Below are 17,845 nucleotides of genomic sequence, written 5' to 3'. Positions count from 1 at the left end.
CACGGTCGCTTTTTGCGGCGCACTTTAAATTCAATTTCTGCGATAATTATGACTCTGTGGTGTGAATTACCTCTCATGGTGCATCTTACTGACCTACTGAAGAGTTTTATAGGAAGAAAACAGGGTGTTAATAATGACTTAATTCTGTGCTACTTTAACCCTTGACGTACGTCGCGATCATGAGCGACGGTCCCTGGATTGATCTGGTCCACCTTTAGCGTTCCCGAAATCTCAATCCACTGCACGACGTATTTAACGCTGCGAATTTCGGAGGCATTCCAGATTCAGTTTTACATATATATTATTTTTACATCCTCCCGAAGAATCAAAATAGTAAAACTTTGTTTTGAGTAGAACTGTTATCTTGCGCATCATGTTCATGTCGCACCAGTCCGACTGCAATTTTCAGTGCTCATCTGATCACGAAGAGAAAAGCACGACAGAATCGAAGACTAGAAAGCACCAAAGTTGGAGAAAAAGAAAATCATCCTCACCGCCTCTCTATACGATTCCAATGTGACCTCACATAAATAGAAAGCGCATGGTGTAAAAATACGAGTAGAAATGTATAGAAAACTGCTTCTACTACCGAAAACTGCTACTCAGTTTTTTCGGCTTGTCTAGACCGTTTTTTGCGTCATCTATTTCCAAGAGTACGACTCCCGAAAGAGTGACATTCGAAACCACTTGACAGAGCAGAATCTCATCCTGTTTTGTTCGTGTAGCAGCGTCTAAATTCCTTCAACTATATAGGGCTCGAAAGCCTTCGACTCGACTCCCATTTCAATTGGCAATCCCGCGATATATAGTACACCATTTTCCGGTCAGCCTTACATCCAGCGCTTTTGTAGTCAGCACAAGGAAGTTTTTCTCTCTCTCTTTCTTTTAAATTCCGTGTTAGCGCCGCGATGCAACTGTGGCTATATGTGCGGCGTATAGCACAAGGAAGAGAGGAGGAAAGCGATACCAGGGAGGAATAAGCACGCTTTCCCTCTCTCTGGCTTGGGCGGTAAACAGTTTTCAATGTGGTCCCCTTTGTTATAGACGGCGCTGCGCTTTCAATATGGCGGCGTCCGCGAGAAAACAGTTGCGAGAGTGCCACCGAGTAGCTTTTCCGGGTACGAAGGGTACGAATTCTCATGATGAGTACCCTATAGGCGGCCACGCGCATCCAACTGGCGGCCACGCGGTGGATAATAATGATGATAAAAATTGCTCTGTTCTGTGTAGGGTTGCCACCAGGCCGGTATTATACCGGCACGGCCGGTTATTTGCTCGCTCTGCCGGTTGCCGGTAGGAAGGTGATAGAGGCAGCCTTTTGCCGGTATTTGTGGCTCAACACCTTTCGTAGGGGCTTTTACAGGGTTTTCCTTTCAACATTCCCCTACAGCTTGAATAAATCTGGAGCACAGACCCAACTCCGTAGTCAACAGTCGTTTTCTTAGTTATCCATTATTGTTATCATTGTTGTCTTGAGCGAGTTCCTTCTTTCTCTCTCTCTGTATACTCTCCACCCCTCACAAACACTTTCACATTCCCGCGAACGTTTCCTCCTTTCCCTCTATTCCACCTCCTCTCCCTCAGCCGGTATTTTTCACTACGAAAGGTGGCAACCCTAGTTCTGTGTGACAATTCTGTATAACAAGTGGTATCTTTTTCTAGCATCTACTGGTCCATCTTCATCAAACAACACCGCATCGCAAACACCCACCAACATCACTTTTTCTCACCAGCAGATCGCACGGATGAACCGAAACTACACGAGCAACGGAGACAAAGTAAGAGGTCCGACTTCTTTCGTGGAGGTTCACTGAAAGTCACCTTTTCCTAAATAAGAAGCTGAGAAAAAACAGAAAAAAAAAAACTGAAATGATGTCGTATCAGACATATATAGACACAATAAAAGTAGGGCTAAACTGGCTCTCTTAACGCGTAATGCGTGCTTTAACACGATAGGAGTGCAATGAAAGGATAGGTATTTTGCCTGAAGGTCTGGTCTCTAGTTATAAGCGTTCAAGGATACAGAGGTTCTTGGATCACGTAATAACGACATGTAATTGTATTGAGGTTTACTCCATATCACAACTTGTTTCTCTTCTGCTTGCCTTTGCCATATGCAATTTTGTAGGGCGACGTGACCACGTCAAGCGCACCCGGTGGCTTTAGCCCCAAAGCAAATCGTATTGAATAAACAAATAAATACAACGCGACGTGTTCTAAATATGTAACTATACGTCAAGCACTATTCTACGAAAGCCAAGCTAAGCGAGCGAACGAATCAGCTTCGAATACTGCATGCAGAAGGAACGCATTTCCCATAATACTCGGAGGAACTATTAAATGGCCTGCAGATCGCGCCACACGTTTTGCGAAGTGGTCGCGAAAGGGGTATCGCGCTGGTCGTGTTCTCAGCCAACAGTAAGAGAACCTCAACCTGCACTGTAAACTGAAAGACACCCTTATGGGTGTAAATGGCTTGTCCTATAACTCACACCCCTTTTTACACCGTATGGTCTGGAGCACCCTTTTTAGAGGGTGTATTCTCTGTAAAACGCCCTTCGAAAGGGTGTTTTTCCTTGAAAATGCCTTCTTTTGCACCCTTTCCTTCACTGGAACAATCTTACGCCCTCCTAAAAGGGTGTTTAAAGGGTGCAAAAGAAGGCATTTTCAAGGGAAAGCACCCTTTCAAAGGGCGTTTTACGCAGAATACACCCTCTAAAAAGGGTGTTCCAGACCATACGGTGTAAAAAGTGGTGTGAGTTATAGGACAAGCCATTTACACCCAGAAGGGTGTCTTTCAGTTTAGAGTGTGTCCACATTGTCATCGTCGCTTCGTGTATATAGGTAACGGTTTCTATGAAGGATACATTGAAAAAGGGCGCTGGTTATTTGGGCTCATTTTACGCTAGGACTTGGTGGAAACCCACCAGTCGAGGGGTCTCAGGTTTTATGACAAGCGTGCTTACACTAGAAACTCCTCGGTCTTTAAAAGTTGCTCATCCTTGCACATATGACCGAAATTAGAGTTTGCTGCAGTTATCTGGAGCCCCTATCAGTCGACTGTTATCAACGAGCTGGAAAATATCCAAACTAGAGCCGTCGGGTTCATAACTTCAAATTACTCACGATTCACAAGTGTCTCCGCTCTCAAAAAAGATATCCAAACATTAGAAATCCGGAGGAAAATATCCCGGCTGTGTCTCTTACATAATCTTTGTTATTCTTCATGTTTCGAAATTGACTTGAGTTTGCTTCCTCCGCCTCATCGACTTGCGCGTATTCATCATGCATGTTACATTACCCGCAACAAGGGCTCGAACCACTACATTTATTAAATCACCCATCCCATTGGCCATCTCAGAATGGGACACATTACCATCTTCCATAGTCACAATTAAAGATGCAGCACTGTTTAAGGCTGCTTTGTCTGATTTCATTATCTAATTAACTCTTATAATATCTTTGTTATCTATGTAAGATTGTTCTATTGTTGCTGTTCATTTTGGATGCATCAGTTGTACCCCTCTTATGTAATGCCCCTTCGGGCTCTTAACGTAAATAAATAAATAAATAAATATTACATAACAGACAATCCTTTAGCCTCGTCTATCTTTGGGCCTTCATCTCGGCTACACCCGTCGACGCTGCCCACACGAGTGAGGTCTCCAACGCTGTGTTTCATTTTCCACCACCCCCTTTTTTTTTTAAATCTCAGAATCGGAGCTCGATATCCGAAGAGCTGTGGCAGCAACCGGTGGGGGTACCGAAAAGCTCAGCCATTGTCCTCGGCGGCGCCTTCGCCCTGGGTGCAGCGATCCTGCTGGCCGTCTTCCTGCTGCGACGAAAGAGCGGACGCCAGGGGGCGGTACCACCGGGGTCTCTCAACAAGTGCATCCAGCAGTACGTAGCCAACCCCACGTACTACTCGTCTGCACCCGAGACGCCGCTCCACAAGATCCTGCACGACATTGAAATTGCTGCAGATGCCGTTGTCTTTGTCGAAGAAATCGGCGAGGGATGCTTCGGCAAAGTGCACAAAGGTAAAATTGGAAATTTAAGGACAGTGGTTGAGGTAGGAAATCCTCTGTTTGCCCATCAGAGGTGTCAGCACATCAAGTATAGGGTTCGCCGAATGCACTTTGCAGAAACGACCTCACCTAAAAACCCATTAAAGGAGCATGGAAGTAACCCAAAAAAATATTTTTAGTTTTTTGGTGCAACGTCTTCTACAACAACTAAAATGAGCTCCTGCGAAAGAACGATGAGCGCAAGTAACCCAGAGAGCACGCGCAAGGCTCCGTTCCACACAGCTTTAAAGAACGCTCTCCACATCCGAAGAGCGCCGAAGCGAAGCCGAAGACGGCGTGACGTATCACGGGCTACGGCACGTGACCAGTGACGTCCAACGGCACAGCTGAAACATGTATAAGCGGCGCGCAAGCCGAGATGAAAAAACAAAGAAAAAAAGGCGCCGAGCAGCTCCTACGTCACGCGGGGCTCGTGTCTCTCTCCCGCGGCTGCCGTTCTCCGACTGTCTTTTGTAAAGTGTATTGCGCAGTGACATTACGACGCAGATTGGAAATATTTTGCATGGTGACTCCTTGTGGGCAGCTTCACAAATGAAGCAGGATTTCGAGTCATGTTAAGGGTCACTTCCATGCTCCTTTAAGACCCGCACATAGAGAGACGTCCTCTCTTTCATCTGGCTGGTTGAGATCTGTGCCTATAGGAGGGCGACATATGGAGAGGAAGCCGGGGGTTTAGTGTGCGGCCGACTTTATTTTCATCTATTCATTTATTCATACTACTGGCTTACAAGTAAGGCTAAGTAGGATGGGATACATAACAACTTATGGTAGTACAAGGTAAACAAAAAGTAATAACAGAAGACATTAATTCAGAACTGCCGCTATCAGTTTACAAAAATCCTCAACCGTATAGGACTGGGCACTGAACTTGAGTGGGCACTGCCCCCGGAACCCAGGAAACTGCCATTAGATTCGACCATCACGTCACCCCGCAGTCTTTAACATGACCTCGGGACTACCAAAAACGACCCAGCCGATTGTTCAAACCATAGACGCCGACTGCGTGGGGGCATGAGCCCCTCCCAACCCCCTTTTCCCAAAGGGGGGGGGGCAGGCCCCCATCCGAGAAGTCGCCCAGCTGTCACTCAAAGGGAACGTTTCGATGGATATCTGACGAATGAACGTGACAATCTGATAAAAATTTGCCTCTTGACACGGAATCCCAGACACCCTGCAGACTCTTCTCTTTTTTTTTTTCGTTTTTTGTTTAAATTTATTGTTATCCACAAGACCATTTCTTATATAATGCTAATGCTGTCTAGCTTACAGGGACTGCTTTACAGGCTTGCCCTCGCAGTCCTCTTGAAACCATGTATCTTGTACTTTCTTCCAAAATAAAACAAATTGAAACTGAAACTGAAACTTCAGTGCATGGATGGAGGGGCGAGTGCCCTGTAATCTGAAACTTTTGCGTTGTGCCCACTCCGGCAGATTGAAAACTCAAGTACGATCTGCATGGCCGACAATGACGTGAAGGGCGACTAGAAAAACGAAATGTCGCGTAATGGAAAGAAACCTGAAAAAAAAAAAAAGAAGAAAAGAACGATTTTTCGTCGAGTACACCCTCAAGTGTGCATGGGTTTGATGTTGACCTTTCTCGACAGCTCTCTACACGAAAGCGAATGGCGAGAAGGAGGACGTGGCCGTGAAAGTTCTTAAAGACACGGCTTCGTCAGAAGTTCAGGACGACTTGGAACGGGAGGTGCAAATAATGTCCAGCTTCAAGCACGAAAATATCCTCCAACTTCTCGGTGTCGTATTCGCAGGTCAGTATATTCCCCAGTTTGGTTCTATTACGCAAAATCGCTTCCGAAAGCACAGGGGGCGTTTCACTTGGTCTATCAGATTTATCAGATTAGAGATTAACAGCCACCATTTAGATTCAGATCCAGTTAACTTGAGATGGCCGTCAACAAGTCGAGAAGTTAACGTAGCTTTACATGGGGACCGGAGAAAACGTCCCCAGCAGAAAGGTCCCCGGAGAAAAGGTCCCCCCCCCCAAAAGTCCGTCCTATGGTGTTATAGTTTATCGCTCGTAACTCGAATCAGTGACTATAAGCGCCCCTCGCGGAAAGCGCGCGCATAGTCATGCCGTAGAGTGACGAGGCGAGTGTGTTGTTTGTGCTTACGTATGGCTGATATCTTCTACGCTGAATTTTTTTTTTTTTTTTTTGCTTGCATGTGTTAACACACTAAATAATGATGGGGAAATTTACACGTAAGGGGGGTCTGCTGTATGGCTAGCCATATGCTGCACGTACAGCCAGGTATATAGGACTGCGGACAATTTTGAGCACCTGGGATGCTCAGCAAAAGCCTACACGCTATACTACCTGAGCTACCGAGACCGGCAGGTTTGTACTCACCTCATCGTGAAATAAAATTCCTAGGCGTGCCGCACATTGAAAATTTCTAGGCGTACACTCTTAAAAATGAACTTCACCACATAGCACGCTCCTAACCAACCATCACCCCGAATGACAACGTTCTCGCCCTAGATTTGTTGAAAACGGGAGGAGGAGCCTATTTTGTGCCGTGCATAATGGAACAAAATAGGCTCCTCCTCCCGTTTTCAGCAAATCAGAGGCGAGAACGTTGTCATTCGGGATGATGGTTGGCTAGGAGCGTGCTATGTGGTGAAGTTCATTTCTAAGAGTGTAGATGAACTTGGTCAATTCAATGAACTGTTGCGATCCAACGTTCTCTCCTATCCTTTCCGAGAAACGGGTTACACGAGCCGTGGATGTCATCGCGTATCCATTGTTTGTTGTGCAGCGATAGTTGCCTCTCGACGACCATCGACTAGGACTTTCGTTTTCCATGGCACGACGTGCGAAAAATTCGACAAACAGAGAATGTGATAGCTAACGAGCCAGAGAAACAGAAGAGAGCTATCGCCACCGCGACAGCGGATATATGCGCGCTCGCTTTTTTTTTTTTTTTGACATGGTTTTGTACTTGAGCGCTTAAAACACGATTCTCGTCCAAATCTATATGAGACTGATTAGAAGAGTTCTGCATGAACGTAACAAGTAGGTTGAAGAAGAAAAAAAAAAGGAAAAAAAAAAAAACGCAGCGTGGAACTTTTAGCTACCGAGCATGGAAAGATGGGAATGTATTGTAGCGACGAATACCTCGTCACTCAGGAACTCGACAGCGCGGATATTTTCATGATCCAGGCTTAAACGTGCATTTTCAAATTTGGATTTTCGGATTTTTCTTCTTTTTAAACAGTTTACTTCAGCGTCATCTATCGGATCGGACGTATGTTCGCTTCCTAGTTCTGGCTGTTAGCTCTATCCGCTGCACCAGGTCCCAAAGGCCAGATAACCAAGGACACTGCCGTGCGTACTGTATATTGGCCATTTCCACAAAGAGCATCATGAGTCACCCGAAACCCATGAGCATGTCATATTATCGAGGGCAGAATAGGGTAAGGTGGTCTATGTTGAAGACAGTTGAACTATTTTGTTAATAGCAGTCAGAATAATCGCCTAAATTGTACCATATTTCGTTAACTGAATCCCCAAACCTTTGAGAAATGATCCACAAATTACTGTGGTGCTAAACCATGTATTTATTTCCTACGAGCCAAAAATGGCAGGCTACATATTTTCATCAACTTACCCCACCCTATGGGTAAGTTGAGGGCATCAAAAAATTAATGCCGGGTTTAAATTTTGTCTTTGTTTGGGCCAGCCGAAACGGTCAGCCACGAGTAGCGCACATGGAAACACAGGGCAATGACACAGCACCATAACATTGAGGTCATATTTTATTAGCCGAGGAGCAGAAATGAGCAAATTGGAAGTCAATGCTCGCGAAAGTTACAGATGGGACAAAAAAGGGCCCCTCTTACCTTGACCACATCTGCAAAACAACATCTCACGTCTTTCTAAAAAGCCACGTGCAGAACGTCAACATGTTATTTCAAAGCCCAGACAACGACTGTGCTCACCCTGGTGTCACAGACGAGAAAAAAATATTGCTAAAAAAATACCACGCGAAAAACCCAAACTGTCCTCAACTTGCTCCTGTCTTCAAGTAGCCCCACTTTACCCTACACATGTTTTTCCTGTATTTGTATGAATAGTCTCGGAATAGTCTCTCGTATAAACGAATTGTCGTTTTTACGAGTATGACAGGCATAGCAAGTACAATGCAATAGCTTTATAGATATGATATGTTATATATACAGTGAACCCTCGTTATTATGACTATGGCCGTTCCCGAAAATTTTGGTCATAATGCCGAGTTGTCATATTAACGGGGGGGATTTGCAGAGGTTTCACTGCATTGTTCCTCAGGAGTATGGTCGTAAAGCGCGTATGTCAGATTATCGGGGGTCATATTAACGAGGGTTCACTGTATATATATCTCTTATTTAACTTCTTTATGGTATCTTATTCATAGATATCTTTATAGAATGTCTTTAGAGATTTCAGTTCATAGTTGCACGCATATTTCAGGAGCTTTTAGTGCACAGTTATCCACTCTTTAGTGAATGCACTGTGTACACGGTATTAAAAACTGTGTTGCCGACAAGCGCAAACCAATAAAACAAATGGCAAGAAGCAATCTTTGTGGGATGCGCTTTTGAGGGAACCTTTTCTCCAGGGACCTTTTTGCTGGGGACATTATCTCCTACACCCACTTTACATCAACGTGCTTGCGCAACCTGTCATATTTTATGCGCACTAATGGACCGCGGAATCACCGGAAGTGAACCGTAAGGACCCTGATATCTTGAAAATAAATGAAACAAATATTTTCCAGTGTGTCATTGGTCACCACGGCAAACCTAGTTTATGTTCCATACATTCTGACGCTCGAAACAGGCGAGGCATTATAAAGGAGCACAAATTACAGCGTAACGCTAACTGTCACAAACTACTACGTAAGTCTGCAGGGTATCCTATAAAGAGGATGTCCATTATTCCCTAACACAAGTCGATCCTTCATTGACTAACTGGTTTCCAGACTATAAAATTCTGAGTCTCGTATAATACATAATAGATGATCTTGTAATCCGAAAGTACGCCCAGTAAATATCCCACTTGGCGTAAACATCCAGAATCTGGCAGCATCCCGTGGATGGTGTTCGAATATATGCAGTACGGTGACTTGGCTGAACTTCTGCGACAGAACGCATTCAGCCGTGGATCTGCATCTCGTTCGGCCCTGCCCAACCTAACCCTGGTGAGTAGAAATTGAACTTGCGCGCTCCGGAGTAGTGCAGCATTCACTTTATATAACCGTGGATAAAACCTTGATGTAATGGAGGAAGTCCTACTGCACGGAAATGGAATTGGCTTCAAGTTCGCCACTGACAGAGAAAGGGGGGGAAATGAATGTTTCCTTAGTTGTTTGAATAGCTTGTGCATGGGCGAAACGTTCCAGGGGAAGCGTGTTTACCAGAATACAAACATCTTCTTGTGAACAACCTGTGTGTCACGTCACGTGGAGGAAGTGAAAGATATTTGTTGCTACCAATGAGAAATGCCGCGTATCCATGCACTTTCTTCGGAGGCTGTAAGAAACTGGCCATCCGTAATACTCTCCACAGGGGCACCTGCCTTCCATTGCAATCCAGATTGCAAGCGGCATGTACTACCTCTCTTCGCAACATTTCGTCCACAGAGACTTGGCAACGAGGAACTGTCTCGTCGGGGACAACCTGTCCGTCAAGATATCGGACTTTGGCATGTCTCGAGACATCTATACGTGTGACTATTACAAGGTAATCAGACTGTACTTTCCCGACAAATCCGTTCCTAAACCTTAAAGTACAGCGCATTTACTCGCGCAATGTACGTAAAAATTTGAGCCTCTGTGTATGCAACAACTAAGGGGATAAGTCAAACTTATCCCCTTTTTAATATTTTGACTCCAGCGGTATCTGTAAATATCAATATGTACTTGCCAAAAAAATAGGACCGTATAGCAGTTTATTGAACTCAGTTTATCGGACTACACTCTAAATCTTTTCACACCTTTAAAGGTGTAATAGCGTGCATGGCGCACGCCTTTTTAGGTGTAATTTCGGTAACATCACAATGGAGCACGGTTTCGCACAAATTTTCTTTACTCGAGTGTTGTCTGTCCTCCAAAAATTCAGTCTTGCAACATCTCAACATTGTTCAACAGTATTGTAGGCACTTGCGCGTGCTCGATTATCGATAGCGATGCATATATGCATTAGCTCGTACCTACGATATCCAAGACATAATGAAAGCAAGATTTGCACTGACACTTGATCTTTAGTAATGCTTTCCGAATTTCGTAAAACATCATCCTGGAGATGCAATGTTACACAACCAGGTTGAATGTGCATAGCGCACACCTTTAAAGGTGTAAAAAAGTTTACAGTGATAAGGTATACCTACTTGTTTCCTTCCATAATCCGTGCTGTATGAACAATTTCACCATCCGTCAAAGGTGGGCACTCTCAAGTGAGCGAAGCGAGAACAGCATGTGTGATCACCACGGAGGATAAGCTTACAAATAGTTAGAGCTCTTGGTGTTGATTTAGAATTGGAAGCGCTCAGTTAAACACAGACGACAAACACGAAGATACTCCCACCCGTGTGTTTTGCCGGTGTGTGTTTGTGTCGCCGTACGCGTTTAATGTATTGGACTAAGGAACTAGAAATGCATGCGTGGACAGACAGTCGTATGAGTCCCCTTTTCTACACACACATACATATCGTGTATAGCATAAAGTTTATTGCAATGCGGATATGAACTACGACCGCTACTGGAGGGTCACGTGCTTCCTACCTCACATGACCGTGACTGGGCGTTGTAATCGGAGAGACGTATATATGCACTCATGGCAGTATGTGACATTATCATGGTCATCTAGGACATTATGCTGAAGAGTGTGCTCAACAGTGAGCACAATAAACCCGACCATGGATGCTTCACTAAACGCGAAGATGACTTCATCCCACCCCACATCACCATTGTTGAGCCATCAAAGATCTTGCCAAAGGCCCGTTTGCATAAACGTTGAGTCTCAAGAGCTTTGGTAGCGCTTCCTGCACACGCATCGAGCACGTGGTGGAGAGGAGGAGGAGGAGGAGTGTCGTTGGGAGGAACCCGAGAGGTCTGCCTGCCTGATTAGGCGGCATGTTTCTCGGGAAGGGAAAGGTGGTGGAGAGGAGGAGAGGAAAGGGTGAAGTGGAAGACCGAGCGGAATCCGCCTATTACACATCTGAGGGAAACCCAGGAAAAACCCCAGACGGCACAGCCGGCCCGCGGATTCGAACCGCGGACCTCCCAGTCTCCAAGCGCACGCGTTACCGCTGCGCCACCGGAGCTGGTCTCTGCCAAGGCTATTGAGAATGATGGCGCATTCCACTGACATGGGTCAAAGATGGTTTTTGCCCCGGGAACAGGCAAAAACTGTTCCATTGGCAGAACGCGGGCAAAACAGCTCCAAAGAGCAATCATTTTTGACCCAGTAATTTCCTTGAGGGCAAAGCGAGCGGAACACAACACAGGAGAAGAGGCCGATAAGTGAGGCCGGTGATGTTCCAGCTTTTCTCTCTTTTTTTTTTTTTTCTCGCATGTCGGCGCACACGACCTGCAAGATTATAGCGACCATGTCCTTTGCACCCCTCCCCAGCGCCGCAATTTGGAAGCTATAACGGTGGCGCTACTCATGGGCCCGTTCATTGTTCCATCAACTGCTATCATACCTTGTACTTCAGCTTACCTTATAGGGTTTTTGTGCGAACAACGCATGTCCCACGGGAGATGCGTTCTTGCTAATGTTGTAAACTGATTATTCTGCAAGTTTAAAATTCAAATTTGCACTATGCCATCTCGCGGGCCGATGTGTGGCGTCATGTTGTAAACGCAGCACACAAAAACATACGGAACAAGCTGCGGACTCTCAACTAGAAATTTTACGTTGGCAACATATGTCCCTGAGCTTCAAGAATGCTTCGTGTATTTCCCTGCCCAGCTGATTGTGGAATGGAATAAAGTGGAACAGTCCTTCTGTCTTCTTGTTCCCTGCGTTTTAGGTGCTGCGTTTACAACGTGAGTATGCACCAACTACCCGGCTTCAACACGTTACTGCTGCATATAGGAGTTGACGATTATGATTTGGTCGCTATAATAGTCGGTCCTTGCCGCGCAGGCTGTCGTGCGTCTCTTGAACATGGCAAACGTGGCGCGTTCCGCTGTGCGTACTTCAAATTATGTGGCGCGATTCTGAAACAGTTTGCTGGACACTACGTGGCCAAAGCAAACTCGAGAAAGCACGAGCCCACATATGATCGCGCTGGGAGCATGCACTGAAATCCAGACTTGTGCCCGTTACTCGAAAAAAGTAATTGATTACCGTTACCGTTACTTGTACGGAAAAAGTAATTGATTACCGTTACCAATTACAGGACTTCAAATGTAATTGAGTAGCGAGTAGAAAAGTAACGCGTTACTCCGGTCGTTACTCGCGCAAATTATACCCGTCTTTGTGTGCCTCAGCAAAAAAAAAAAAGAAATAAAGAAGAAACATGGAACGTTCAACAGTGGAACAGCTGAAATAACCCAAAAATATGTACGTCTACTGTAGTTATCGCCCGGGAAGACGTTGACCCGATTGTGGAAGATCATGCGTGGAACTTCCCCATGACTCACTAAACCTCCAAATCTACCACAAAGGTACCACCACACTGGTGTAGGAACAGATTAGGGGGAGAGACCCTGAAATTCCAGAACAAAGGCTGACGGCACGAAGATCTTGACTTGGGGCAGAACATCTAAAAGATGAGTTAGTCTTTGCCGGGAAAGTAATCAATTACTGAGTAATCGATTACTCAGAAAAGTAATTGATTACTCCAAAAATTACTTTGACTTTAAAGAAACTGATTACTCGAAAAATTACTCAAAAAAGTAATTGATTACAAGTAACGCAATTACTAGTAACGCGTTACGCACAAGTCTGCTGAAATCCCACCCAGCACGGGGCAAAATTTGCTCTACCAATCGAATTCGCCGTGTCTTGTGCTCAACTTTATTGCAAACGAACCCTGGCTCGAGTTTTTTTTTTTCTTTTTTTTTTCAGCGCCAAAGTCTCGTGCAGGCGGTGATGCACTGAGAAGGGGGATAAGTCACGCTCCTCGATTTTTATTCATTTTCTACTAAGTCGCACTCCCCAGGATGATGCTAATCAGCCGTATACATGTATAGACTAGGTATACGTACACGGGCATACTACCAATTTTTCATTTACGTTATGTGTGGAATACAAGCTGCAAACACCTTACCAAATGTTCACTTGAAGCTTTCGCAGTTGAAGGTTTTTCGACTTATCCCCTTATTGCACACACAGGTTCAATTATTGTTCAGTCAGTCCATCCGCTTGTGTGTGTGTCCTACTTCTGCGCAGGGTGCTTAATCATAACACAGGGTGCACATTACATTACATTACACGCGCACACACACACGCACACAACTGATGTGCAGTCATCGTGTATACTCAAGAAAATTGTGTTTCTGTCTGGGAGTGTGGAATGGTTTGTTGGGATTTCAGATCCGCGGGTCAAGAATGCTTCCCGTGCGGTGGATGGCGCCGGAGAGCATCATGTACGGCAAATTTACGTTGGAGTCGGACGTCTGGTCTTACGGCGTCGTACTATGGGAAATATTCACCTTTGGGAAGCAGCCATATTACGGCCACTCCAACGAAGAGGTAAACATTATCATCTAAAATACTTCCAAGTGCTTATTTGTTTTCTCCCAGGCTCGAGGAGGACCGCTCGTCTACACAACGTTACCCCCCCCCCCTCCCCACCCTCTCCCGAGGTACCCGGTGGGCACTGATAGGTTGTAGTTCCCACAAAAGCCTGTTACATTCTCCATTGCAACAGCGTATTACGCATACGCCTGTGCGGAGGATAGAGCAGCTCCTTTCATCCTTTCCACATTGTCCGTATTTTCTCATCACGCTTCCCATACAAGAGGGCAATGGATATGCGCCCGTTTTCCTCCAGATGGTGGATTCCCATCACCTGCAGTTAAGATCGCGGGGAACATCGCTTAATGTATTTTCATAATGCATTATTCAAATATGCTTTGGTGCCACAAACTCTTACGGCAGTGCAAAAATAGCTAGGAAGCAAGCGAGCTGGTGAAGACGATGCATGATGTAAAACCCCCGAGACTAGGGAACACGAAGGGACAGACACAAACACGAAGTCTCAATAGTCGTGTCTGTGTCTGTCCCTTCGTGTTCCCTAGTCTCGGGGTTTTACACCATGCATCTTACGGCAGGACCTGGCGTTTCCAGCCAATCACTTCGCCTAAGTGTTAACGAAAAAAAAAAAAAAAAAAAAACGGAACTTGTACATAGAACAGAATGCACGCCGCGGTATTCATGATGATGGAAAATGTGTCGCAAGCAAATATCCCCCTCACACTCTAATTCTTTTCACACCTTTAAAGGTGTAATAGCGTGCATGGCGTACGCCTTTTTAGGTGTAATTTTTGTAACACCATAATGGAGCACGGTTTCGCACAAATTTTCTTTACTCGAGTGTTGTCTGTCCTCCAAAAATTCAGTCTTGCAACATCTCAACATTGTTCAACAGTACTGTAGACACTTGCGCGTGCTCGATTATCGATAGCGATGCATATATGCATTACCTCATACCTACAATATCCAAGACATAATGAAAGCAAGATTTGCACTGACACTTGATCTTTAGTAATGCTTTCCAAATTTTGTAAAATATCACCCTGGAGATGCAATGTTACGCCACCAGGTTGAATGTTCATAGCGCACACCTTTAAAGGTGTGAACAAGTTTACAGTGCACCATACAGTGCTTCTTTGTTTTACGCTAATATAGCACGTGTCTATTCCACTAACCAGATTATAAACACACTATCTTACAGGTTGTAAAGCTTATTCTGCAAGGAATCTTGTTGAGCCCGCCGGAAGAATGTCCGTCCTTCATCTGCAGCATCATGGCTGCCTGTTGGAAGACGGAGCCCAGGGACAGGCTTCAGTTCGCCGACATTTATAAGCGACTTCAAGAGAACAGTTCCTCATCGGACGACCTGGACGTCTTGGAAGAGGAACTCGACTCGGAGGACTATCTGGTTCCGAAAGCCGCAGCTTCTGGGTTGCGGCACCAGCCCTGGTAATTTACACGTCCTGAAGAAACCCCGGAGAGCCCAGCGCTTCAGAAGAGACTGCTGTTCGCTGCACGAAGCGGGATCCGCGGGACAGTGTCACTGAAAACGTGCACCTAGTCTGCGGACACCTAGAGTTAGCTGGGACCATAGGGATGTTTTACCCCCGCCATTTTCTTAACCACTCTCAAGCGCGGTCGCTTGTGGCAAAATAACTATCTTGTCCTGACCACACCTCATAGGCAACATCATTTGGAGGTCACGTGACTTCGTTTCTACACCATTTGGGCGCTTGCCGAGATTTTTTCCACGAGCGCAATAACGCATTAAATTAACGAATTCTGGTGTAAGTTGCTTCTTCCTCAACCATATTCCTCCGAGAGCATCGTATCGGCTGAGTGAGCGCCAGGGTCGTTATCATTGGAGTGGCCAGATGTGCACGAGTCCACACATGTCGACTCAACGTTGTGCCGACCTACGTGTTTTACTGGAAGTAACCATCTTTATGGTTACGTGTAACAATGGCGGCGTCTATAACGTGCATAACTAACTCTCAATTGAAATTGTTTGTATAACGAGCTTTACTATGACGTGTGGCCAGGACCAACCCAAAGTGCATGGCACGAGTCAAGCACGTTGCATGGAGCGAAAGGCAAGGGCACATCTCTGCATGACTTGAAAACCCGAGACGAGGTAGGGACGATAACAGACAAACACAAACACGGTCTACCTACCTGGCCCTACCACGCCCTACCTCGTCTCGGGTTTTCAAGTCATGGATCGTCACCACCAGCTCGCTTGCTACCTAACTTTCCTTTCGTTAGCACCTCTGTGGCTTGGGCTGTCGGTGACGGCGAAGCGTGACTGGTTAAGCATGGGATATTCGTTGGTCCTGAGGAGGTGATGTTCACTATTATTTATTCTCATCGGAAACTGGACCACATCGAAAACAATACGAGCCATAAATAGACGCGATTTAGTCATTCATCTGAAGTGATTAAGCAGTTCAAAATTGAGTTGGGAACAGCTTTTTCTTTCTCGTGATTATAGTCGTTTCCGCTACACCTGCAATATGTCCTGTGGTGACGCTGACAGTCTTCCCATTTGATGCATTTTAAAGCTATATATTTCCAACACATCACACTCGAAACGTTCTGAAATACACAGGGCCGTCCAAGGCTATATATTTTACAATTTATCGGCGGCCACCCTGCGTTTCTAATGTCACATCTCTGAACAATTCTGTCAAAGATGTTCCCTCATGCACAGTATTTTGAAAGCCTGCAAGTTCTTGCACGGGAGTCTCGCAAACTTGTGCTTGGTTGTGTTGTTACGTTACGTGCTGGGTATTCGCACCTGACCTAGGATATCTCTGAGGATACCACTGTCAACTACAGAAGGATACCACGTACCTTTTGTACGTGTGCGATCCTGTCCCCAATTACAAAATTGAACTTAGTTTCAAACACGGCAGGGCACTGAATAAGTGGGGTTCCGCGTTTTCGGCATTTATGCCTGCCAAGTTTCGTCCGGCATTTTTCGGAATTTATATGTTTCGTCCAATGTGGAAATTTTCGGCATTTTAGAACGTTTGTGCCAGAAATAGCTGCTGAAAAATCGGCAGAATTACACAGGGAGGAGCTATTTCCCTAAAAAAACCGAGTGAAATACAGCTAAATGATGAGATTACGAAATGAAACATGCGTGCATATCAAACCGTCAATCCCTGCTACAGACGATACTTCAAAACCAGGATTTTCTTTCACATATTCATCAGGAACTTTCCTCTGGCATCCCATTTCGCAGCCGCTGGAGAGACTGCCTTAGGATTTCGCGCCAACCACCTCAAAAAGACGGCTCCTGAGTCCTGATTAGACGTGCTAATCTTCGACTAATGACAGGTACGGGCATGATTCATTGAAGGACAGCAGCTTAATAGGAAGACATTGAAGACGCGAAGGATTTCCTCTCCTTTGTTGACGGGCTCCCGTTCACCCACTCATAAGTGTTACAGGGGACGGTTTTATTCGTAAACCAGAGGTTAGCGGCCCCTCACGGTGGCGGAAGAAACATAATCGGGTACCGGCATTTTCGGCAAGTAGCACCATATGCGAGAGTATAATTCGGATTTTTTTTCGGAACATGCCGAATTTCGAAAAAAATATTCGTCCGGTATTTATCGGCAATTTTCGGCAAATGCCGAAAACGCGAAACCCTATGAATAACTTATAATTCGATTACCATGATTGTTCAGGTTACGTACGTTCTTTCTTTTCTTTTTTTCCCCTATCTTCAAAACGTTATCGCACACCAGGGCGCTTAATCACTTTATCGTCGTTACAGTCGTTACAAGCTAACGAGTGGCGGGAAATTCAAAAAGGTGGACACGTGACACATTGCGCGTGACGTGTACCACGGCCTTCACGTATCGCGCGAAGAGCGCCGTGCACGTGTTTTATCACGTGGCCACCTTTTTAAATTACCCGCCCGCCTTTTTGAATTTCCCGCCACTCGTTAGCTTGTAACGACCGTAACGGCGATGAAGCGATTAAGCCCCCAGATATGACGATTGCCCTTCAGATGAATTTATTGCATGAAGTTTAGAGTGAA

The 17,845-nt window shown here is 45.4% G+C and overlaps 1 protein-coding gene across 1 annotated transcript in view; it reads left to right on the top strand.

Moving 5' to 3' along the window:
• LOC135396593 (tyrosine-protein kinase transmembrane receptor Ror-like) overlaps positions 1-17,344 on the top strand; it is a 170,957-nt gene extending 153,613 nt beyond the window's left edge. The window contains exons 3-9 of the mRNA XM_064627641.1: positions 1,663-1,778; positions 3,716-4,040; positions 5,693-5,854; positions 9,163-9,287; positions 9,655-9,828; positions 13,633-13,791; positions 14,996-17,344. Of these exons, the coding sequence (XP_064483711.1) occupies positions 1,663-1,778; positions 3,716-4,040; positions 5,693-5,854; positions 9,163-9,287; positions 9,655-9,828; positions 13,633-13,791; positions 14,996-15,247 (1,313 nt within the window). The 3' untranslated portion in view covers positions 15,248-17,344. The remainder of the gene's footprint in view (positions 1-1,662; positions 1,779-3,715; positions 4,041-5,692; positions 5,855-9,162; positions 9,288-9,654; positions 9,829-13,632; positions 13,792-14,995) is intronic.
• The last annotated feature ends 501 nt before the right edge of the window (positions 17,345-17,845 follow it).

Source organism: Ornithodoros turicata, chromosome 1 (assembly GCF_037126465.1).
Source record: "Ornithodoros turicata isolate Travis chromosome 1, ASM3712646v1, whole genome shotgun sequence".
NCBI classification, from domain to species: Eukaryota; Metazoa; Arthropoda; class Arachnida; order Ixodida; family Argasidae; genus Ornithodoros; species Ornithodoros turicata.
The sequence above is the reverse complement of the archived record's forward strand: the minus strand, read 5'-3'. Positions and strand labels throughout refer to the sequence as shown.